The 23,031-nt window shown below is 39.5% G+C and overlaps 3 protein-coding genes across 4 annotated transcripts in view; all 3 read right to left on the bottom strand.

Moving 5' to 3' along the window:
* Positions 1-145: 145 nt before the first annotated feature.
* LOC113677790 (uncharacterized) lies at positions 146-1,577 on the bottom strand. The gene is made up of 2 exons (XM_027194635.2): positions 1,511-1,577; positions 146-1,093 (listed from the first exon to the last, which is right to left on the bottom strand). The coding sequence occupies exons 1-2, from the start codon at positions 1,560-1,562 to the stop codon at positions 210-212; spliced, it is 936 nt and encodes a 311-aa protein (XP_027050436.2). The 5' UTR covers positions 1,563-1,577; the 3' UTR covers positions 146-209.
* Positions 1,578-4,916: 3,339 nt separating this feature from the next.
* Positions 4,917-6,699, bottom strand: LOC113677776 (uncharacterized). 2 transcript variants are annotated; one of them, XM_027194622.2, is made up of 2 exons: positions 6,514-6,699; positions 4,917-5,993 (listed from the first exon to the last, which is right to left on the bottom strand). In XM_027194622.2, the coding sequence occupies exons 1-2, from the start codon at positions 6,563-6,565 to the stop codon at positions 5,098-5,100; spliced, it is 948 nt and encodes a 315-aa protein (XP_027050423.2). In that variant the 5' UTR covers positions 6,566-6,699; the 3' UTR covers positions 4,917-5,097. The 2 variants fall into 2 exon arrangements, with proteins under 2 accessions (XP_027050423.2, XP_089060717.1); XM_089204591.1 differs by having other exon boundaries at positions 4,917-5,996; positions 6,514-6,696.
* A 2,974-nt stretch (positions 6,700-9,673) lies between these two features.
* The window catches only part of LOC113677775 (uncharacterized), a 38,134-nt gene continuing 24,776 nt past the window's right edge, over positions 9,674-23,031 (bottom strand). The window contains exons 3-14 of the mRNA XM_089204567.1: positions 21,545-23,025; positions 20,289-20,931; positions 19,602-20,141; positions 18,941-19,130; positions 15,249-18,594; positions 14,437-14,940; positions 13,833-14,050; positions 13,245-13,399; positions 12,140-12,593; positions 11,593-11,639; positions 10,694-11,093; positions 9,674-10,392 (exon numbers count right to left, since the gene is read on the bottom strand). Of these exons, the coding sequence (XP_089060693.1) occupies positions 10,359-10,392; positions 10,694-11,093; positions 11,593-11,639; positions 12,140-12,593; positions 13,245-13,399; positions 13,833-14,050; positions 14,437-14,940; positions 15,249-18,594; positions 18,941-19,130; positions 19,602-20,141; positions 20,289-20,931; positions 21,545-23,025 (8,012 nt within the window). The 3' untranslated portion in view covers positions 9,674-10,358. The remainder of the gene's footprint in view (positions 10,393-10,693; positions 11,094-11,592; positions 11,640-12,139; positions 12,594-13,244; positions 13,400-13,832; positions 14,051-14,436; positions 14,941-15,248; positions 18,595-18,940; positions 19,131-19,601; positions 20,142-20,288; positions 20,932-21,544; positions 23,026-23,031) is intronic.

Below are 23,031 nucleotides of genomic sequence, written 5' to 3' on the forward strand. Positions count from 1 at the left end.
CTAACTTTCCTGAATTTTAAAATTGGAAATATATATAAATAAATCAAATCAACTGGAATCACTGTTTTAAGAAGTAAAGGATGCAGCAGCAACTAATCACGAATTATTCTCCGCCACGCACAAATCTCAACAAAGATAGCACACATTTTTGAACGTCGCATATCTTTCTTTATTTGAACTCCAAGCTTGCGCGTGCTACATATTGTTTGTTAATATGGACAGTACCACATTTCACAAAGATCCCCATTGCAATAACCCGGGTCTTCATGTATCCTGTGGTAAAGACGGCTTGCATGCTTTTGGCAAGGTAGAGGAAGTAGGTTCCAATCTATCATGCCACGCCCTTTCTCACACAACCACTCACTGGCACAGGCGAAATAATTATGACAGAAGAAGTATTTTCCATCTGCATTTGGAGATGGGTGGCCTCCCTTCAGAATGTAGTGCTTGCTCTTATCGATACTGCTCTCAAAAGCTTTTGCATGAGATCCCCAGAGAATCCAGACAGATGGATTGGTTTTTTCGTTGGTGTAATCAATAGCTGCCTGAGTGAAATTCTCCCAAAGCTCAAGGTGAGAGCCAATTTCGTTTTGGATCAGGGTCAACGCTGTATTGAGCAGGAGGACGCCTTCCTCGGCCCATTTAACCAAGACACCATCTGAAGCATTAACACAGTATCCCCCGTTGCGGGCCTCTAGGATCACTCTCTGCACACTGGGAACCTCTGAAGGGTCCACCGAGGGATCCAAACTAAAAGCGAGACCTGTCGCTAGACCGGGCTGAGGAGCTGGATCTTGACCTAAAATCACTGCCCTGAGTTCTTCGGGTGAAACCATATTAAATGCTCTAAAAACATTTCCTATATCTGGGTTGATTCCATAGTTCTCCACTTGAGAGTCGTACTGAATTTGCTCGGAGACGACTTCCATCATTTGCATGACGTCTGTCCGATCAAAGAAACCTTCCCACCCAAGAGGCTTACAATTGAAAGTGTAAAGTAACTCCATAAGAGTGTGGGTCTGGTAGGTTGCGGTCTCGAGTAAATCTTCACAGTCATCAAAGTGCGAATCCACGGCAGCTTTTTGTTTTCCACCTGTAAACATCAAGATCAGTTTGACGTGATATTATTGTCTTACAAGTGCCTTACTTACCTACGCTTGATCCCGAGGGAGCAGTAGTGATTCATTACCGACCTATCTACAACATACACTTTTTGGGCTCTTAAGAAAAATCGGAAGCTAGAACATGGATGAGGGTCGCTATTCAAGAAAAATCCCTGAAGAGCTAGACAATTAAGACTGGGGTGGAGCAATTACTCTGGAGGAACATCAAAACCACACCTCCTGATGACATTTCATAGACATCGACGCTGACGACGAGAGAGATGTTATCATTCAAAGGAGATAAACGTAAATGACCAAAATTGTTGTTCCCGCACCCGTGCTGTTGGTTACATTGCGGTAAACTTCAGGTTAAAGGTGAGTAAAAAAAAGCATAGTTTATCACTTACCATCACATTTGACCAAAATGAAAAGTACCAAGGAAAGAACAATGAACTTCATTTCTTCGACTGAACACGAAGCCAGACTTTTTCCACACAAGGCAACTAAAACAACTTCAATAGAAAAAAAAAACCTCAGCTATATTGCAAGATGATCACTTGGCATGGGAGGGAGCTCTTCTGATTTAGCTATCATTTGTTCGTTTTAAGTTCTAAATGAATGATAAAACACGCAGTTAAACATAGAGAAAAGTCGCAGACAAGAATGTATTTGTTTGTTGAACTGCCCGACTCATTAAAAAATACGTTTCGCAAATAATTTAATTTAGCTATCGTTTGTTCGTTTTAAGTTCTAAATGAATGATAAAACACGCAGTTAAACATAGAGAAAAGTCGCAGACAAGAATGTATTTGTTTGTTGAACTGCCCGACTCATTAAAAAATACGTTTTGCAAATAATTTAAAAAGAGCCCCTGAGGAGAAAATTTTCAATTCTTTTGTTACACTAACACTATTATCATATTTTTAATAGCACGCGCCAGCTACCTTGGTGTTTCCAAAGGAATATTAAATATTTTCTATTGGATCTTACGTGTAACTTATTTTTGTCCATTTTTGTGAAACAATAACTTGAAGTTCTCTTTTTTAATTAACCACGAGGTTTCTGAAAAAGTTTTAAAATGTAAATCGGAAGTGTTCTTAATCCATCCCCCCAAAAAAGATTCCAATTCAAAAAGTAGAGCCATTCACCTAAGAAGAAAGATTTCCTCATGGCCCGCAAGTAGCCGTGAGCACAGCGCATGTAAAGGAACTAAGGGTATGGGTCTTGGGAGCCTAAAACTTCCGTTTTTGTGTGAAGCAAAGTAGTGGAACACTTGACGTTTTGCCCTACGGGCATGTGTAGAAAAGCAAACGATGAATACTGTCTTTTCTCTTTCTCTTAGGGTGGAATCTCGAGGAGTTGGCAGTATGTGTTAGTTAGAGAGGCCTAAGACATCAAATTCGCAGATTTAATTTTCCTATCGTTAATTTGTGCGTACAATATATGAGAAAGGCACAAACAAGAAATGGTCTTGTTTTGGTATTAAAAAGGCAAATACACAAACATCATATCTAAATGAATCTAAAGTTGCAAGCAAAAACTACAGTTCTGCGTATCGCAAGATTGGTTCTCGAGGACATCTAAAGGTCAATCTACAGGAGAACACGGGAAAACAAATCTTACCTCCTTCTTTTAACACCTCCAGTAAGAATGGATCAAAAGGCCAGCCCTTCCCTTTTATAATCGATGTCTCTGAGTATCTTTAACACGTCATAGTGCAATAATGGATGAATACTTAGTTCGATATTGCGCGTGATTGGATAAGGAAGCACACGTGAACGATTTTTAATCAGTGATGATGCAGTAAGCACATGTTTTCCTCAACTGATATCATTTAGCTTTGAGGCTCTTCTGACTTGTTTAATTTATAAGTCTGTCAGAAAAGAATACCAGCTATACGCTTTTACATTTACGTTTGTGATAGAGTTCTTTGAAGGTTGAGAATCATGGCTGACATTTTTATCCAACACGCTTGGTAAAAATCAATTCAAACACCATAGAAACCGAAGATCGTGAGGACTATTCAATCTAAAGAACACCCCAAAATTTATATGTTAGTTCAAGAAATTGTAATTCTTCTCTAAATGACCACTACACCTAACCTCTTTACTGATAGAATAACAGTTGAATTATTTCTAACTTTAGTTGAAGTCTAGAAATATTACATAAAACATCCTTTGACTAGAGAAACCTTCTGTCTTGTTTTGATAATAAGAGTGACAAAACGAAATTAATATGGAAAATAATTATCTGAGCTATTGTCGATGGTCTTGCTTTCTTTCTTTGTTCTCATCATTAGACACTTTTAGGACTTAAATAGCAGTTAAAATAATAGTTCAAATTAATTCCTCTCTCTGAGCAGCTCTCGAATTATTATATTGACTTTAAAAGAAAGACCATTCAGCTGTGTTCAGAACTTATGCCAACATTGCCAGAACGCCTTTGTCAAGCCTTTATGTTCACGAATGTTATTTTAGGAGACACGGTGTCAAATATGCCATGATTGTGAGAAACAAAAGTTATAATCAAATCAATGAAAACATTTCAAGCTTATTGCGTTCTTGTTCTGTTGTCTGTGGCAACCAAGCCTCTGTTGGTTAGAAAGATTCAAATCTTGTAAAATAATATTATTATTTTGCAATCTGGGAAAACTCACACGGAATGTGTTATAATCCATGTTCACTTGATAAATTTCTGAGTCCTGAGTCTTGCTTCACCAAAATTCCTTCAAGCTCAAAATCAAAGACCATAGACAGGACGATTCAGCTGCCTAAATATGTATAGTCTTGACATAAAAGTAAAAACGGGAGAACATACTTGAATTGCTTTATTGTTTCATGTCTTAAACATCCCTCCACATAACTTCCGAGTGCAATTGAAAGTTCTCTCAAAGCCGTTGAAAAAGAAAAGTAAAAGAGAAAGAATAATCCGCGAGTTTTCCTGTCAAAGTTTGGCCTTTAACAATTTCAATTAAAAAAAAGGTGTTCTGGCAATTCTGATATGTTAACAACTCTAAAAAACTTAAAATCCGCTCCCAAGGAGTAGTTATTATTATCTTCATGGGCTTCTAAAATAGTTGTGCATGGTAAATGTTGCCCTTTGTGTGTAGTAACGAGACTAAACAGTTGTACTCTCCAGAAAGACGAAGTCAGATGTGCACATAGGCCGAGACCCGTTCAATTTCCACGAGGCCTTCATAGCGAAGGTCTTATGGATGTTCTTGCAACCCTATGTCAAGGGAGGGGGGTGGTCTTTGACTTGTGCAGATTGTGCTCTTTTCTGGGTTTTTAGGTTTTATTCTTTGATCGGAAGTGTTTTTGAAAGGAGGAGAAAAAAATTCAGGAGACTTCGAGGCAGCTCGAAGTTTTCACAAAGGTCGACTCGATGGAGAAACATGATAAACATGGTCTTGGTCATTCTTTTGAAATGATTTTCTTACTTTTTTTTCACATTGTGTTTAAAACTTGCATGTGTCAAATTTGCGTCCTAATTAGCTTTATAACAAGCGTTTGATCGAGTAAACTTTGATTTCCATATAACTTGACGAAAGAAAGAGATCCGGATAAGCGGATTGTGGTTTTAAGTATAAGTAAATGAATGTCTTGAAACACACAGGAAATGAGCGAAATACATGTCGTAAGTGAAATCGACCACACTGCTCTTCCCCAAACCTTTTCTTAAGCGCCTCTGTCTCAATTGGAAATAGTGGCATTGCCACCAGATAAGCATGTTCGTCGACACACGTACAGGAACATACCAACCTTTTCCGTGTTGGTCGTTTATTATCGGCATTGACTATGAAACCAGACAGTATACATTCCTTTCTACTATTTATTGTTTATTGCTTTATCATGCAGGATCCGTTCATAAAACAGTGGAGCTTTGGATTTCATCTTATTGTTTACCGTTTCTACTTTAATTCCCTAAAACAGAAAACCCGACATTTTCAGTTTAGAAGACATGCTATTGATTCTATTCATCAAATATATTTTATTCATTTCTCATGAGATGCAGGGCATGGCTGCATTTCGCACTCGTCGCCTTCGTAAAACCCTGGATCTGAATATTTTCTTGTAAATAAGCGACTTGCATGCTTCTTGCAAGGTAGCGGAACTAGGTTCCAGTCGATGGTGCCACGCTTTTTCGCGCACAGCCATTCGTTAGAACAAGTGAAGTAATTTTGACAGAAGAATTTTCTTCCAGGTGCCCTTGGAGATGGGTGACCCCCTTTAACAATGTAATGCTTGCTCTTGTCAATTTTTTTTTCTAAAGATTTGGCTTCGCTACCCCAGAGAATCCAGACCGATGGATTTGTTTCTTCATTGATATACTTCATTATTTCCTTGCTGAAATCTTTCCACAATGATAAGTGGGAGCCAATTTTATTGTGAACCAGGGTCAATGCTTTATTAAGCAAAAGAACGCCTTGCCTAGCCCAGCTTTCCAAGGAACCAACAGAAGTATTGACGCAGTACCCCTCATTTCGAGCCTCAAGGATCACTCTCAAGACACTTTGGACCTCCCGGGGATCTACTGTAGGATCCAGACTAAAAGAGAGCCCGGTTGCTAGTCCGGGTTGAGGAGCTGGATCTTGACCCATGATAATGGCCTTCACTTCATCAGGAGAAACCATGTGAAAGGCTCTAAAGATCCAGCCTATCTTAGGATTCAAACCAAGTCCTTCATTCTGGGAGTCACTTTGCAGACGATTAGAAATATCTTGCATCATCGCCTTGACGTCCTTTCGGTTAAAGAATCCCTCCCACCCCTTAGGCTGACAGGATGAGTCGTAGAGGATTTCCATAAGAGTGTGTGTTTCGTAAGTCGCGGTTTCCAGCAGCTCTTTGCATGCATCATCTTGCAATTCTGCATGCTTGGTGTGAACACGACCTGCTTAGAACAAAGAAGAAGGAGGGCAAGAAATGTTGTCTCATCAAATTTGAATAGATACGTACTTATTTGGCTTCTTTAGGCAAATATAAGAACTTTGCGCTTAAGAAAAATTTAAATAATGTTACTAATTTATCTTGTTTCTAGTATTATTTGGCTAAATTCCTGATGGCAGAGTTTGTAATAGATGTGATTTCCTCCAAGTAAAGTTTTGAACAGGATTCTACTAGGAAAACCTAGATCAACGAAAATCACCCTGCTTTTTTCAATCCAAAAAAAAATTCCCAATCCCATAAAATTTCATTAGTCTACTTATTTGGCTTCCCGAAGCAGACATGAAAACTATGCACTTCATAATAGCATTATGCATCTGTAAATGGTTCCTTTTTTATCATTTTTACTTCTTTTTCTTTTTTCAAGATAGTTGCGTTTTCCCTCCTTCACAAGGAACAGTTAAATTAGCAATATCGTAGCCTTCTTTCCATAATCCAAGTTGAGGGATACTGAAATGCTAACTTACCACCACATAAGGGCAAAAAGAGATACGCCAAAAGAAAGGCTAGGATCTTCATTTCTATAAGGTTCAGCTTACAACAACTGCTCGAATGAACAATCTTCTCTTGTGGAGGTGTCTTTTGAAATTACTTTGTAAAACTACTTGCATAAATATTAGGGACACGTACGAGCGATTGTGATGGTGAATACTCGTGTAAAAAAAGTTGTTGCCCAGCGATAAACATATCTAATTAGACGTTTACAAATTTAATGAGAAATATGTATCGATAGACTCATTGTATGTTTTTGACTCGCCCTAGGTGCTCGTCAAAATACGGCAAATAAAAATACTTAGCGATACTACACACCAAAACGTCTCATAAGTTATTTATTATCCAACTGCTTTTTTTTTCTACGAAGTCTTTCAGCTATTTTCTCATAAGGCGGGGAAAGCAAAGCGGGTAGAGAAGCGTAGCGCGCGCAGCCGACTGGTTAAACAGGGTTTTTTTATAGCACAAAATAACCAACCATCCAAGTTACCGCTCATTACATATCACATGATATCTGTAGTCTATTCGCGCGTTATTTGTACTCTACCTTGTCGTTTAGATAGTAAAATTGCATAATGGCCTAGACAGGGTGCTGGTTCATCAAGACAGGCTTTCCTGACAGCTCATTGGATCCGATTGGTACTCCAAGGTGGAGAGAGGCGGAACTGTGAAATAAAGTAGTGACTTACCCAAGTACAAAACACAACCGCCAAGAACCTGCTCGGCAATCGGTCAAACTTGAAGACGTAGCATACTGAAAGAACTCTTATTACTCGGATCAATTACTGCTTTAGGAAAGCCAAAAAAATTTAGAAACAACTTCGTTGTCAGAGATTCTTTCCTTTACTTAAAACTTCATTAATTCACCCTAAATACAAAATAACTTTTCGCCGGTTTAATTCCACGAAACTGCCTAAATTTCTACCTGAAAATCCTAGGACTTTAATGTTGCATGTTGAACTTCATTACGAAATCACTGGACTTATAGGTGAACATTTTGGAAACACGAAAGCAGTGAATTATGGCTTACCATTATATTTTCAACCTCTACTACTAACGTATGAAATTGTAATATTCAGTGGTCCACGTAATTAGATATACACAATTACTTAATTTATTATATTACCGTTTTCACGGTACACTTTCTTTTGAATGTATTTTATATTTATGAGGGACACGTGGAACTGATCAATAAATAGTCAAGCAAGAGATTTGGTTTCTCTGACAACCCCAAATTCACTCACTAGGCATCATTTATTTCTTTCCTTTGAAAAACATGAGCAGTATTGACATTATTGTGGTACATTTTCTTTTGAGTGAATTGTATACTTATGAGGGACACGTTGGACTGATCAGTGCATAGTCAAGCGAGAGATTTGGTTTCTCTGACAACCCCAAATTCACTTATAAGGAATCATTTATTTATTTCTCTTGAGATACATGAGCAGTATTATATTGGTATTTTTCTGAGCGTATCCGCATTGAAGACTGCATTTTCCTAGCCGAAAATAATAATCTCTTTTGTTCTCGAAATATGTAATTTTGGACAAATTAAAAAGAACTGGAAGGCCAGCTTATTATGATTAAATTTCGAAAAAGATCTTTTAAAAGAAATGTTTTGATGGAAACGGATGTGGTCTTTGAAAATATGTCAGTCTTTGAACAAGTTCTTTATCACTTTTTCAGAAAACTGGAACCAGCAATTATTTCCACAAAGATATATCATCTCTTAAAAACTTATTAACGTTAGAAGCAATCAAGAAGTAGTGAGAAACACCCGAGTACGTCTCGTGATTCTCAGTACACTTCTTTCGTGCTAGCTTTAGCCGCTTCCTGCGTGTTTTACAGAGCACAGTCAAAGCTTCTCTATTTGTTAAATGAAGACAGAATATGCGTTTTGAATTACCTAAGAATTAGGTATAATCATGTTTTCTGTGAAAAGCAGGAAAAATTGGAATTATGGCTTTCAGAACCTGATCACAATCAGAAGACAATTATATAATATACCCAGTGTTGTTTACTTTACGCCCAATAAAATATAGCTTAACTTTTTTCGAGCTGGACAGATTTCCCTCCTAACTTCCAACGGAAATTTATGTAAAACACTCCTAAAACAATTACGAAAAACTTCCCTTCCGTTTTTTTTTCTTAATTTGACTGAACGTTCTCTTCTGTTTTGTTCTATTACTACTTCAAAAAATTATACCCCCATTAAAACTTAATGAAATTGTATTCATGCAGGTAAGATGTAAGATTCAATTTGAATTCAGCTCGATGAATTTTAAGACTTTTACCATGAGTGACCAGCTAAGACAGAATTCTTCTTTACAATATCAATACACCATCAAGTAGATAGGTGGTGAAAATAATAAAAAAGAAATGTCAATTAGGAGATCATTTCTTAATTTAATACAAAATTATCCGAACTAACATCATAAGAATTGTATGGCAGTAAGGGGAAATATTAATGAGACTTGGAAGTTGAAGATAAAATTTGCATCTTGAGACTTCTAAAGCGACAAATTTAGAACTACCTTAAGTGGACTTTTCGATTCTCCCCATTGCGCCCCCAGCCTTTTGAGTTCATGAACACCACTTGAAATGGCAAACCGAGAAAATCAAGGCCTCTCAAGGTGCACACTTTAAATTCTTTGGATTTTGCATTGTGCCAGATTTTCAAGCACACATGTTGTAAAGACAATTGAAAGTTCCTCGAAACTTAATAATCCTGCAAAATATTCATCGCGATGATCAGGATAAACCAGGTGACAAATCATTTGCTTTTGAGTGGAGATTAACATAATGCAATTTCCATAACTTCTATGATTTTTCAAAACCAAAAGAAGCATAACTGGATCTGGAAACAGGGAAAGCAAGTGAAATTCAACGAGTAGAGAGATATTCCTTTCGAGTTAAGCTGAAATCCTCGAAGTTTCTCATTTATCCTTCCTCAAAAATTATCATTTGTGCCAAGGATTCGAGCTCTTTATGAGTCAGTTCCAAAAACTATGTTGGTGTTTTAGCTGACGAAATATCGCAACTACCTAGAAATCGCTTATGCCGTGACCGAACTGCAAAAAAAAGTATCGGCAACATCTTAATGTAAGTTCCACACTAACTAAACACATTCACATATTCTTTCAAAATCTCATTTTATTCAAGTCGCATTCTAAATTTACCAGCAAAACCAAATTGTTATATAATGACTTAAGGCAGTCCAAAAAGGCTACAAGGCAATGGTGCTTCTACCTCGAAAAATCAATGTTTCCGTTCTTTCCATCTCATTCCAAAATATAAAAGAAATCAAACGAAAAAACAAATAAAGGAGGAAAAACAATTTAGTTGATTCTATCATGTTATGGTAAGAGATCAGAAATTTAAATGATCAGTGGCTCTCAAAAAATTGTTTGGGCAAAAAAAGAATGAAGTAACAGAAAAGAAAAGGTCGGCTATGAACCAGCGACATCATGTCTACTATCAAATTTGTCTCAGTTGACTAAAAGAAGAACCAGATGTCAAAAGGAATCTTACCAGAAATAGTACCAGGACGAGTTTATCAGCGAGAGATTTTTAACAAAAGATCTGTCTAGTGACTATTAAAATTCACTCTGCGCGTGCAAAACTTAAGTATTTCAGGCGAAAGAGAGCATAAATTTTACCTAATTTTACCCACGCATTCTTCTGAAAACGTATCAGTTGAACAGCTAATCGCGTCTACCTGCTTTATTTGCCTAAAATACAGTATACTCCTTAGATTAATGTGATCAAAGTGAAAAAAAAAAAATCCAAGCAAAATTTTTGAAGTTATTCGTTCCTGTATTCAGTCCAACTTTTCAACCATTGAAGTCTTCTTCCTAAAGAAAGGCAGACAATGAAAGTTGTCATTAAATCGTCTACTTGGTAACCTAATACTAAGAACACATTATGCATAATTTAGTGTTTTAAGCAAGTCTACAATTCTTGCTATGGTTGGTAAAATTTCTTTCGATAAATTTTCTCGATCAGTTGAAATTTTTAAGACCAAAAATTTCAAGAAGTCTAAAGTACATGGTTACGTTACAAAACACAGTTAAACAAGGCATAAAAATTTTCTAAATGTCTTTGTTGTGAGTACAGTTAAGAAACAAAAACAAAAAACAAAGTATCGGTACTCACCCCAAGAAACTCTCCTCACTTCCATCTTCATCAACATTCTCGCCATAATTCACTTCTCCCGTAATTCCTTCAATACAGGAGGTGGCTTCATACAGGGGGTTCTCGATTGCTGGAGCAGAATCAGCACCTGGAAGGGTACAAGCTGAGTTGCACAACGGATTCGCAATCACGCAAGCACCACTCATGCCTGTAAGATTGTTGGACCCATAAAGAGGGTTAGCTACCACTTGTGAAACATCTGGGTCAGTGCTCAGACCAAGTGACTCGTAGAGTGGATTTGATGTGAACATTTCGACTTCGGGTTTGAATCCAGAGGAATTTAACTCCGTCTCCATGTCATGGTCTACTGGGTCAGACGATCGCCAACTGTTATTGGCGTGCCCGGTGTTAGCATCTCTCACTAGGAAGACGGCAAAGAAAGCAAGCGACTTGGAAAAACAATAATTAACAATAATCTCACTACATTCCTTTGACTGAACGCCATTGAGTCAAAGGAAACTAATGCTTCTCTAATGAGCTCAAAGGGAACCCAAGAGATGTGACAGAGACCATGAAATATGAACTTAGCCGCAAACAGCAAGTAAACAGACTTTTTTAAAAGCCTCCTTAACTAGGTTCATTTCCCGAAATCGTGTTGTGTCGCAGTCGCTTGGAAATATCCTGACCCTTCATCATCAACCCAACATGTGATCTGTTACGTATGGCTATGGTTTCATACCGTTAGATTACTCAGTGTATCCAACAGCGGAGCCAGATGGAAAGTATTTTCATTTAATAAGAAGGGCCTTCTAACAAGTAAAACGACATTTCACGAGCCAGTCAAAACTCAACGGAGAGAAGAGTTAAGGAAGAGAGCAAAATTGACAAGAAACCAAACTATCAATCAACGCTTTACTTACAATGAGTCATCTCAGTATCTTGGCGCCCACTTATTTTGGTAACAATCCTAACAAAAAAAGTGGGCAGGTTAGTGTTTTTGCTTAAGTTACGATGTTAGTTTGGCCATAGGCCGGTGAAAAGTCAAGAAGAAGCTCTTCTAAATAACCAGGATAAAGCTTAGACTAGATCCATCTGTGCTGATATAACCATTCTGGCGCTGGAATGGCTGCGACAGCGATCCATTAATTAGACAATAAATCACATATGGAACACCGGACTTAGGCGATGCAAAAGCAAAATAAATTATTTTCGAGGGATAGTATATTCCAAATCGTATGTCCAAATATACTACTCTATTTCTGCAATACTGGTGGATTGGTAAAGATGATAAAGAAACCGTTTTATAAGGAAGTTGGTGTGAAAAATCGCGCGGAAAGCGCTCTTAAATTAGTTTTGTTCCTGTGACGCCTTTAGGTGCGTGAATCTTTTTGAACGTGCGGTGAAAATTGCCGTGAAACGCCTTTTCTTGCCCTTAACGGAAACATCCTCAATTTCAATTGTGCTTACCTTTTTCTTCTATTTCTGTGTCTCTTGACGACATATGAGGCAACAAGGACTACCAGTACGGAGACTGCGCTTATACATACTGTTGTTATTATTCCTGTTTCCTGATCAGGCCTCTGGTTTGACGCAATCGTGATTTTTAACGTGGTCTCATCAGGTGACGCCAACAAAGCGCCGCCCGAAGGATTTTCCAATTGAACCCAGATAACCCCCTCTGGCGCTTGCCTTCTGTCATTGTCTACGGTGAGTATAAAAGAATCGTTCCACTGACCGTCCTTCATAGACACCTCCCCAGATCTTGGCCATATTAGGTCGAGGCTGTCCGAGGAATCATTTTGATACAGCGACCACTGTACAGCAATGTCACCCTGCGAACCTTTAGATCTTCGTAGAAGAATCTCCAACATGGTGACCCTCATCCTACGAGAGACTTGGATGCCTCCATCTAAGTTGTATCCTATCGAAACGAAATCATGAAGCATTACAAGAATGTCATAGCGGTTACAAATGCTATTTCGATACCATTCATTTCATGAAATAGAGTATAGCTAATGATTAAAGACGATCAATCCACCAAACACATAGAGGACACATATTTATGACATCATTATTATTTCTAATTTTATAGGAAGTTGGAATTAAACCACGCCACTGATACACAGATGAAGTACGAAATAAATTATTTACTATTAGGAAACATTAAAACAAACACCCACTTACGAAAAACAATTAGAACGAACATGGCTTATGTATGGTAACGGAGCATTGTAAGAGATGTTATAGACGGGTGAAAGAGAGGCACCGCACAATAATTTTTCGTCATCAACACTGTCTTCTTAAAAAAAAGTAACTGATCGATTATTTTTCTAAAATGAGGAGAGGGGGGGTCTAATGTCGTTTATATGCTATTTTCTACTCTATTTTGGGAGTACGATATTTGCTGTTGATACCAAATGAAATTCGTCCATAAGGATGCAAAGAACAGATCATTCACAGAAATACAGTTTGGAATGAAAAGGTAATTTTAGGCTTCTTTGAGCAAATATTGTACAGACCTAAGAATCAATCTACAATTCATTTACTTCGAAGGCAACTGAACTTTTCATACTTGAGTGATTCTTCCCAAAGAGAAGTAAGCCATGCTGTGCCTGGAAGGAGAAGAAGAAGGCGAACTGAGTCAGGTGACACACGTTCACTTCTAGAAGCTTGACCGACCGGTTCACTCGACTCCAGGGCTCTGGACAAGTAAGTTTTGCGTCAAACCTAAGTGAAAAGATCATACATTAAACTCTAAGATTAAGTTTTCCAATAATTTCGATCATATTTGAAACAAAGAATTGACGCTTTGAATCCTTGCAACCAATATGCATGTATTCTTTCAAAGTTACTTGTTTGCACATTTACTGATGTGTATGTGAAAGAGTACTGGTGGTAATAAATTGTTACGCCCCGTCTTAGAAATGCGTCGAGTCAAAACTTTTCCTAATGAGGACTTAAAATTTGTTTTCTCTTAAGATATCTTTAACAACCACTAACACAACGACAGGCCGTGCAAAATCACAAAGAAGTAAGATACTTTAAGTTAGATTGTTATTTAATATAAAAAAAAGCCAGGTAAAAGCATAATTATTAAGTTTGTTTCATTCAAGAAACGAAATATGCGACAAAAGTATATGTATAATTTAATAATTTTCACCAAGTTTCATTCTTTGGATCCCATAAGAACAACACAGGATCTATGTCTTTCTCTGTAACTTCATTGTTGACGTGCTTTTTGTTGGCTTTTACCAGGTTGTCCACGTCATAAAACATGGTAAGCTTGATAGGTTTAGCAAACCGGAAACTTTCCTTCACTGTGTTGTTAATAGGATCCAGGGCTTTGATCTGAAAGCTGTAGTTTCCCAGCATAAATTGCTAAAGAGGGAGAAGAGACAGCGCAAAATAAACGATAGAGAAAACACTTGCAAAGTACATTTATATGGAAATGCGAACAAGATCATTTTGTCCAAATTCAAGGCAACATCCACACTCGGCTATATTGGAAAGATGAACCACAAGTGCATACGCCAAATTTCCCAAATTCTTACGGCGCATGTACTCTGTTCAAACTCATGGAAAAAACCTCTCACATAACCTATATTACAACCAAGGCTCATGGGTGTTGATCACATCTTTCTTGGTTACAAAGAGTACAATTTGCAATAAAACATAAAACAAAAGTTTACGTTGGCAAGTAAGGACTACCACTAATGCTTTGTATGTAACATAATACAATAGCATGACGAGTTACATTAGTGTACCTTTGGGGCAGTTCTTTTCGGGTCGCTGACTGGACCCTCTTCAGTTGTATTTTCTTCCAGCGTTTTCTCGTCCAAACTGTAACATCGTAGTTTTACTTCTTCTTCAACAGCACCTTCAGGGACACTCAATGTGCCGTAGGTTTTTCCTACACCCCCGTCTTTACGTGATCCATCATCGTTCACGTTTACTGTGTCAAAGAAGAATGAGGCTTTTGATGAATTATCAAAGACATATTCAGATTTCCCAACCACGATTCCGTTAGATGAAAGATGATCGGATAGTAACCCAGCACCGTTCGTCGCACGCACTGTTGCGTAATACTTTCTTCCAATCTCGAGTGCGTCGTCTTTAAATTTTGCACGCCATATGGTGGCGTTAATTAGCTCTTCAAAGTCGGTTATGTCGATTAAACCAGGAGCAGTCCCCCACGCTACCTCATATGAACTTACTCCACTTTCTTCGTCGCTGGCGGCGAAGTAAGCAAAGATGATATCGACAAAAGCCTACCAAAGGAAAGTTATTCGAATTAGATTTAATATTCCGTCATATATTCTGAACAGGCTTAAAAGAAAAGTCCAACAATCACGATTTGAGAAATACCTTAAGGAAATTACTGTGCCCTTTCGCCTACACTAATATGAAGGATTTAGTTTTCAAAACTAAACAAAACGACACCCATTAAACAGTCCATAAACTCAAATTAATCTTAGCATATATACCATATGACTTGTAAGTAGCCACTTGCATGTATCCGTTTAGAACTATCTATTTAAGATACCGACTCTTTCAGATCTAGAAGACAGCTTCTCACCTGAAAGTCCATATCTGGTCCCATAATCCCGTCCCTGACATATGTCATCATAGGTGGAGTGGAGTCTATTGTAACGCCATTACTATGAGCGGCTGAACACATCCGGGCTCCATTGCAGGCAATAACTGTAACGTAATACGAATCACCATGACTTAAGCTTAGCCCAAAATGACTTCCATTTGGCCTCATTCCTGTGCTTTCGCACATGCGGATGTTGTCTGCCATTGGTCGAGTGCCAACACACCAGAAGTACTCTACGATATCGCTTTCATTGTCCAGGAAATCAATCCACCTGGCATGGATCTCCCGCGTGTTATTAGTAAACTCTACATCCGTATCTTCAAAGTTTCTTGTTGAACACTGGCTGTCTTCGCCAAAGGTTGAGTTCTCGGAGCAGTTCATGTTTTGATCAGTCCCCAGTCCATCATAAACCATGCCAGGAACAGGAGCGGTTGCATCAATCATAAAAGATTCTGAAAATGAACTTTTTGATTTGCCAGCCCGTGTTGTTTCAAGAAGCTCGACACTGTAGACATTTTCGGGTCCAGAAACGAACAAAGAGCCACGTCTGATGTGAGCGTTTATTCCATTTGTTTTGTTGCTTAGATATATGGTGGAAAGACAGGACGTATCATCGCATATATCTGTGGTGAAGCTGGAGGACTCGTTGTCAGGAGGGGAAAAGCACAACTTCTCGTCGCAGACTGAGCAAGCGTTAGAAAAGCCTCCAAATGACTTTCTTCCCAGTTCACATGGCAGACAAGCTACTGGACGCAAGCTCTGTAGTTCAGAAATAGTACTACGAAAATGGTTCACGGGACAATATGTTGCCATGTAAACTCTTCCTGTACTTAGCCACTGATCATTCTTTGGCCAAGTAAGAACGCCCGGTATTCCAAATAGGATCATGTCGCCTTTGAAGGAGACAGATGTTCGAGTCCCATAACTATCAGCTCGTAAGCCACTTTCCCGCGCAAGCACCGACCCTAGATTGAGACATTCACTGCTCTCGTTACTCGAAGTGGAATGATCTGATGTTGTGTAAATTCCTTGAAAGCCAAGTAGCTGTAACCCTTCACCACCACGCATTGCTTCGAAGCCAAAAGCAATAATGAACCCTTCTTCTCGAGTGTTTACATCAAGATTTCCACTCAATTCATCAATGTGGCCCCCAGCTCGGTACCTACAAACTTCATAGTGAGAATTGGAAGTCATGTTCAACTGAAATACTTTCAGTAGTCTTGCTGTCTTGGATAATACTACGAGTGCATTGGTCTTGGTGAGGTACAAAGAAAGAGGTGCCACTTTGGTTGCGGAATCAGTTATACAAATTGTCTTTCGAAGAGTCAAAGTCGTTAATGAATATATCATGACACAGCAATTTCTTCCATCGCCGGCGGCTATCGCCATAAAGTGTTCATTTAAAGAAATGGATTGTCCAAAGTTTAGATGCTTCATTTTGTCTCCAACGGTCTGGGCGAAAATCCATTTTCCTGACATGTTTCGAAAAACTGCTACAACGTTGCTATTAGTGGATAATCTGGTGCCTCTTACGGCCACTACATTGTCATTTAGAGCAAACGACTGTCCCAGGTAATCTGCCCATTCTTCACTTTCAGGGCAATTTGATGATGGAACATTTTTACACTGTCCAATTATGATGCTTTTGCCTAGCACACCATCCAGGTCATCGGATGTACGCTTGTAAAGATAGAGATTACCATTCACAAGAAAGCCTGTCGTGTTACGGTAAGAAGATATCTTTACTGTGGCATTTGAATCAGACTGATCACTCAAAGTAACGATGTTTCTTGCTGTTTTGTTCTTCAAGGACTGAAGAAGCACTTTTCCAGTACTTCCTACTGCTAAAAAATCTTCTGCCAGAATGGCCAAAGAGACACCAAACTCATAGACTGGTGAGGTGGGCTTAAAGTGCGTGTCACTTAAGGCATCCAGGGTATTGCTGGGATGTTTGGCACAACACGGACCTTCAAGGTCAGCAAAGCCGGGGATGACCTTCATTATTCTGGAATCAGTTGTGCTGTTTGTGTCGTTTCCGCCACTTGTCACTCTCTTGACGACTATTTTAAAATCAGCTGTAGGGCTAAACAGATCATGTTCGAGAATGAAGTTTGTTGAATTAGCGGTGGAGTTCGACGTGGCACTGTGAACAGTGAGTTCTAGCTTCGCTGGAGACGATATGAAAGTGATATCACTGTTTACAATACTCTTATTAACTGGAGGAATTCTCAGGTTTGGCCACCACCGGAGGTGCTCATTCGCGGCTGCTTTGTCGTGGATGGTGAGATCACGGGTTTCCGGTGGACTAGGTTCCATTCTCACTCCATCGCTAGAAGCTTCAGAGAAAATACCACCCTCGTTCCATAACCGAACTATCCCACGATACCTCATCCAAGGATTTAGGGTTATACTTCGTACTGTGACGTTGTGTTGAGCAGAGAGCACATCCATGAAGGGCTGCTCTAAAGACTCGCTATTCCAAGACTTGTCCTGAAGTAACCGAGGTACGGATAGATTGGAAGACAATTCGGTTACTGCTATTTGAACGCGTAAAAGTGAAATTTCATCTAGATAGCTTCCAATAGCCTTCCACCTAAATGACAAACTTTGCATAGTGGCCTTCCAGTCAGTGTCAGTGAGATTGCTCGAACTGAAGCTTGAGATGTCAATCACTTCGGTAAACTTTGGTGCAACAGCAATAACTGTGCATGGCTTTGATATCATTTGCCTTCTCAGCTTGGCTCCGTTAATGGCGTACACAGTAGAGAAAAGAACCGTTCCAGTCTTCAGACTGTTGACAATTGCTGCACCTCTTGTTTTCATTCCAACTGACCTCATGGGCACCACGTCACATAAAGTTCTTGCTGTACCGACGCACCAGTCATACTTCAGCATGCCACTTTCACGGTCTTCAAACTCTTCCCAACTAGAAGTTAAGTATTCTTCCAAGCATCTCAATGTGATGGAAGGGCCGTTGACATTATTTGTTGACGAATTAGAGACGTCTGCTTGTAATAGGGAAGCATTCAAATCAGTTCTGTTTCCAGGTGACGGAGAGGAAAGGGTACTGTCATCTTTCTGTATGGGTGGAGTCAAATCGATCAGAACACCTCCACTGGTATTCTCCGTTGACAGGCCAATCGCATTCGTCCCTCGAACGATAGCGTAGTATGTCCCACCATGCTCAAGGTTAAGACCATTGACAGTAAAGCTTGTATTAAGTCCTGCGTCGACGAAGGTGGTTACTGAACAATTTAGGGGAACAGAACTAACACAAACCTCATATTTTGTTATACCACTTTCAACATCCATGAAATCTGACCATCTGTAAGAAAGAAAAAGCAACGAAAAATTGTTCTATTTGTACATTTAAGGTCGATTTATTTCCGTTCTAGTACTTTACCGGTGTTCGTGGGGAAAATATTTAATTAAAAAAATTATTCCTTTAGATTTTTTGTACTCTACTGATTAAAGAGAGGGGACTTCTTAGAGACTGGGCGTTCTTATGACTTTCGAAATATGGATAAATAATTCGACACTACTCAAAAGAAATGGGTAACGAACGTGTTATTTGTAAAGAAATTACTTGTAAAGACGTAACTTAGCACAGCATATAATGAGAGCGATTGTAAAAACACAAGCAAACAGGTGACAGTCACGTTTTAGGCTACCTTACGACTATCTTTGTAGGATCCGCTTGATAGATGATATGTTCGTTTCCAGCACCAATCCATATTTTGCCTTTTTCCGGTGGGTTGAAATCCACAGTGAATCCGTCAGAGAAAGTCTCTTTTGCAAGACCAGCATGGTTTATGGCTCGCACAATAAACACGTACTGTGTACCACGTTCGAGATCCAAACCTGTAATAAATCGTATGATAGAACTAGCAACTATTTTTAGGAAACTAAAAGCCATGGCTCCTTGTTTAAAAAGGTCGTATCATCCTTTTCTTTTTGTCCTCGTGTCCTGTTCTCAAGCGATACATGTGCTGTTTATCGTAAAAAAAGAAAAAAAGAGTTCGGAGCTCTCCCTTTTCGTCTCTATAGTGCAATGAAGTTTGCAGTAAGAGAACAGCTTGCTGGTGGCTTATCTACCGTACATGTGGTAGGCTATTTTTCATATCATGGCGGAGAAACGTTAATCACCTTCAACTCCTCAACTTGCTTTCGAAAGCAAAGTTGAAAAAGATTGGCTTCCTTAGATATTCAACACGATGATGGAAAGGTAACCATCATTATTCGTTATTGGTAAGTAGAGCACATGAGTTGATACATGAAAATACTCGCTACTAGAAAAAAAAGATGTCTCACGAACATAAACTAATTCCTCACCTGAGATGGTGACGTTAGTAGTTTTCCCAGTAGAAGTGAAAGGCTGAGGGCAGTTAGATAGGTTCCTCTCATGACATAACGCGACTTTGTAAGAATCTATACCAGATTCCAAGTCCATAAAGGCAGACCAACTTGCACTAACGTCATCCTCTCCATTAACATAATTTCTATCTGACCCTAATCCATCGACTACAGAGCCAGAAGTCGGAGGGGTGTCATCTACCATGACGCCATCAGATTTGAGTAACGATGTAACACCTGCGCCGTTGGTTGCTTTAACGGTGACAAAGTAACGGTAACCATTCATGATGGGTTTAGAAAGAAAGTAACGAATTGACGTGCTATTATTGATCAGTTCAGTCTCCTTGACGAGATCGCATAAACCAGGGGACAGTCCTGCGCACCAAGATAACTTCACCACGTCACTTTCGAGGTCGTCGAAGGCTCTCCAGTGAGCAGCGACGAGGATTCTACTCTGCTGATTATCGACATCCTTACCTTGTGTATTGCCATCCAGTACTGTGCCTTCATTGGTAGGACCTAGTAATTTAATAGCAGAGTCAGCATGGGCACTTGACGTATATAACGACGAATATCTCGTTGGTTGATTTATGACCGAAGAGAAAAAGAACGATCTTCAATGATGAAATCTCATTTTGTTGAGACAAAGTAAGTATCAAAATTTACCTGTTTGGTCAAAAAGAATCCCCTCAGATGTTTGGATGTCACTAGTTAGACCTGCCCCGTTCTCCACCTTCACTGATACAAAGTAGGTTTCTCCTTGGACTAGGGGTGCATCCGCGAAAGTGTAAGCTGTGGTGTTATGAACCATGGTAAAGTTCCTTGTGTTACATTTCCCTGATGTAGTTCCAAGACAAACGTACGAAGTGCGAACACCACTCTCCTTGTCCCAGAATCCCCTCCACTGAGCAGCAATAACGGAGCGAGTGTAATGTTTTGTGTCACCTTCTATGGTTGACTTAAACATCTCTGCAAAGAAAACTTCACCCATTAAGGGAGGTGTAGAGTCCAACACAAATCCATCCGAAAAGATCTCTGCGGAAACTCCGAGGAGATTTACCGCTTTGATTTTTGTTAAGTATTTGATTCCTCCTTTAAAGTCCAGATCAGCCATACAAATAAATGTCTGGTTGCCTACATCCAAGTTACGCAACAAACAGTCATTGGAGTCAAGTTCAGAGCAGACGGAAACTTCGCTCTTCAGAATGCCACTGTCGGGAGCGACAGCATCCCAGCGAGTGCAGTAACTGTCTTTCGAAAGGAGAAAATCAATGTCATCATCACTTGAGCCATGCTGCAGGTCGCGAACCTAATGAATTGACATCTATGGGTTATTTCATTTTCATTAACAAAGTTAATGGCCAGGTAAAAAACGTCTTTAGTTGCCTAAAACTCGTTCAAAGGCCGAACAAGAAAAATTAATCCCTTCTCCTTTCATTTTTACTCAAAATTTATTTTCGCAACACGCACTCGTTATTAATAGAATCCCGTCGAACAAAAAAGCGCAATTTCCTCACTACGTTTTTTTTAATTCAAATCATTTACAGAAAATAGTTTGTACTCGGAGGTAGCATGTGATCTGCCACAGATCTTATACTTCTTTTTCACGGTCGTCATCATCACATGTTCGTCACAGTATAACTGATAGTGTTCGATCGTCCGGAGAGGGTAGCCCTGAAAAGGGCCGTTGTCGGTAGTAGCGACTGACGTTTTGGCAACCTGAGAGCAAGTTACGATCAGGGTCAAGTGGTTAGTTGTTTTCCGTCGACCTGGACTTAGTACATTCGAACGACAACAACTGTTGGCTCAACAACTCACTTGACTCTGATGAGGACTGCCGCTCAGCTCGTCGAAACTTCTATCACTTTTTATCTCTTAACCCAAATGAAGATACCCATGTCGATCAAGATTACTTTACTTACTCCTGAAAGAATTGGTCCAGTGTTGTCAACTTTGAATCCGTCTGAAGAAACGGTGGAAGAAATTCCTACGTTGTTTACGGCTGTAACGGTAACAAATATTACTATTCCCGCGGGAAGTGGTTCCAAAACCTGTTGTCCAGCTCGCATCTGATCCATGACGTAGGTAGGGGAAATGATGTCGCAGAAGCCCTTCCCAGTTCCCACACACCAAGTATACCCAGCGACGCCTGATTCTTTATCATGGAAGTCATCCCAGTTGGCATAGATGTAGGTGTCATCTGCTTGGTAATCAATGTCTACAAGCGTCTCACCATCTCTCACTTGGCCATATTCTGGTGGCGTGGTATCAATCTTGACACCATTAGAGGCTGCTATCGAGCTGTAGCCGGACACACCCGTCGCACGTACGGTAACAAAATATTTTACATCGTGATTCAAGCTCAGTCCTATAACTGTTCCTGATAGCTTAGTTCCGACACTATCAAAGTCACTTACATCACACGATCCTTGGTTTGTTCCTATGCACAGTTCGTACTTTTCGATTCTCCCATTGACGTCTTTAAATGGAGACCAATTTGCTGACAATTGAGAAGCAGAGCTTTGATACTCGATGTCATTCCGTTTGTGTAATCCGTCATACACAGTTCCAGCCGATGGACTCAAATTATCCACAATGAATGGATTGGAAGTGGCCTCGCTGAATAAACCGGCCTTATTGAAGGCATGGATAACAACGACATACGAAACGCCAAATTCAATGCCTAGGACGTCGATATTCGATGTCGTATTGCTGCCGACGTTTACATATGGACCAAAACAGATACCTTTGGTAGTTGCTTGACATACAGCCCATTCGTAATGGTCTAGAGCACTCTCGTTATCTTTAAACCCATACCATTTGGCCTTCACAGTATCCCCCTTTTTGAAATACACAGTTCCTGGAAAAGTTCCAACTGTCACGTTTCCAACTGATGGTGGAGTTGTGTCAATTAATAGAGGTTTGGTGACCACTGTTGTTGTTAATTCGGCTCTGTTTGTAACCATTAGCAGAACAAACACGTGAGTACCAGAGGCTAATGGCTCATACAAGTAGTGTTTTACATTCGTGGCATCTAAACTAATAGGATTCAAAGCGACGATATCACACGAGTTGTTGCTGGTACCTGCACACCATTCAATGGACGAAATACCACTTTCTGCATCAGTTGCTTTATTCCAGTAGAATTCTAAATATCTGTCATCCGTCTGAACGATGAACTGAGACTTGCCTATACTTTTCTTCTCTGCCTCAAAGTAAACCCCTTTCAGAACAGCCGGTGAGCTATCGACAATGATACCGTCGGAGTACATTGCTGTTTTGAAGCCGGCACCATTAGTTGCTTCCACCGTAATGAAATACCGCAAGCCCTCTAGAGGAATAATGGAATGATAAACGCTTGTGCGCAGGCCAGCTGAGGTCATACTTTTTAATTCGCACGTACCTATAA

Source organism: Pocillopora damicornis, chromosome 4 (assembly GCF_964200805.1).
Source record: "Pocillopora damicornis chromosome 4, jaPocDami1.2, whole genome shotgun sequence".
Lineage (NCBI taxonomy): Eukaryota > Metazoa > Cnidaria > Anthozoa > Scleractinia > Pocilloporidae > Pocillopora > Pocillopora damicornis.

What these genes read in the sequence shown, in the direction of transcription:
- LOC113677790 (XM_027194635.2), bottom strand. Translation starts at nt 1,562, where the DNA reads ATGAAGTTCATTGTTCTTTCCTTGGTACTTTTCATTTTGGTCAAATGT. An exon ending in CATTTTGGTCAAATGTGATG is followed by an intron (nt 1,094 to 1,510) that starts GTAAGTGATAAA and finishes TGATGTTTACAG; the next exon opens with GTGGAAAACAAAAAGCTGCC.
- LOC113677776 (XM_089204591.1), bottom strand. Translation starts at nt 6,565, where the DNA reads ATGAAGATCCTAGCCTTTCTTTTGGCGTATCTCTTTTTGCCCTTATGT. An exon ending in CTTTTTGCCCTTATGTGGTG is followed by an intron (nt 5,997 to 6,513) that starts GTAAGTTAGCAT and finishes CTTTGTTCTAAG; the next exon opens with CAGGTCGTGTTCACACCAAG.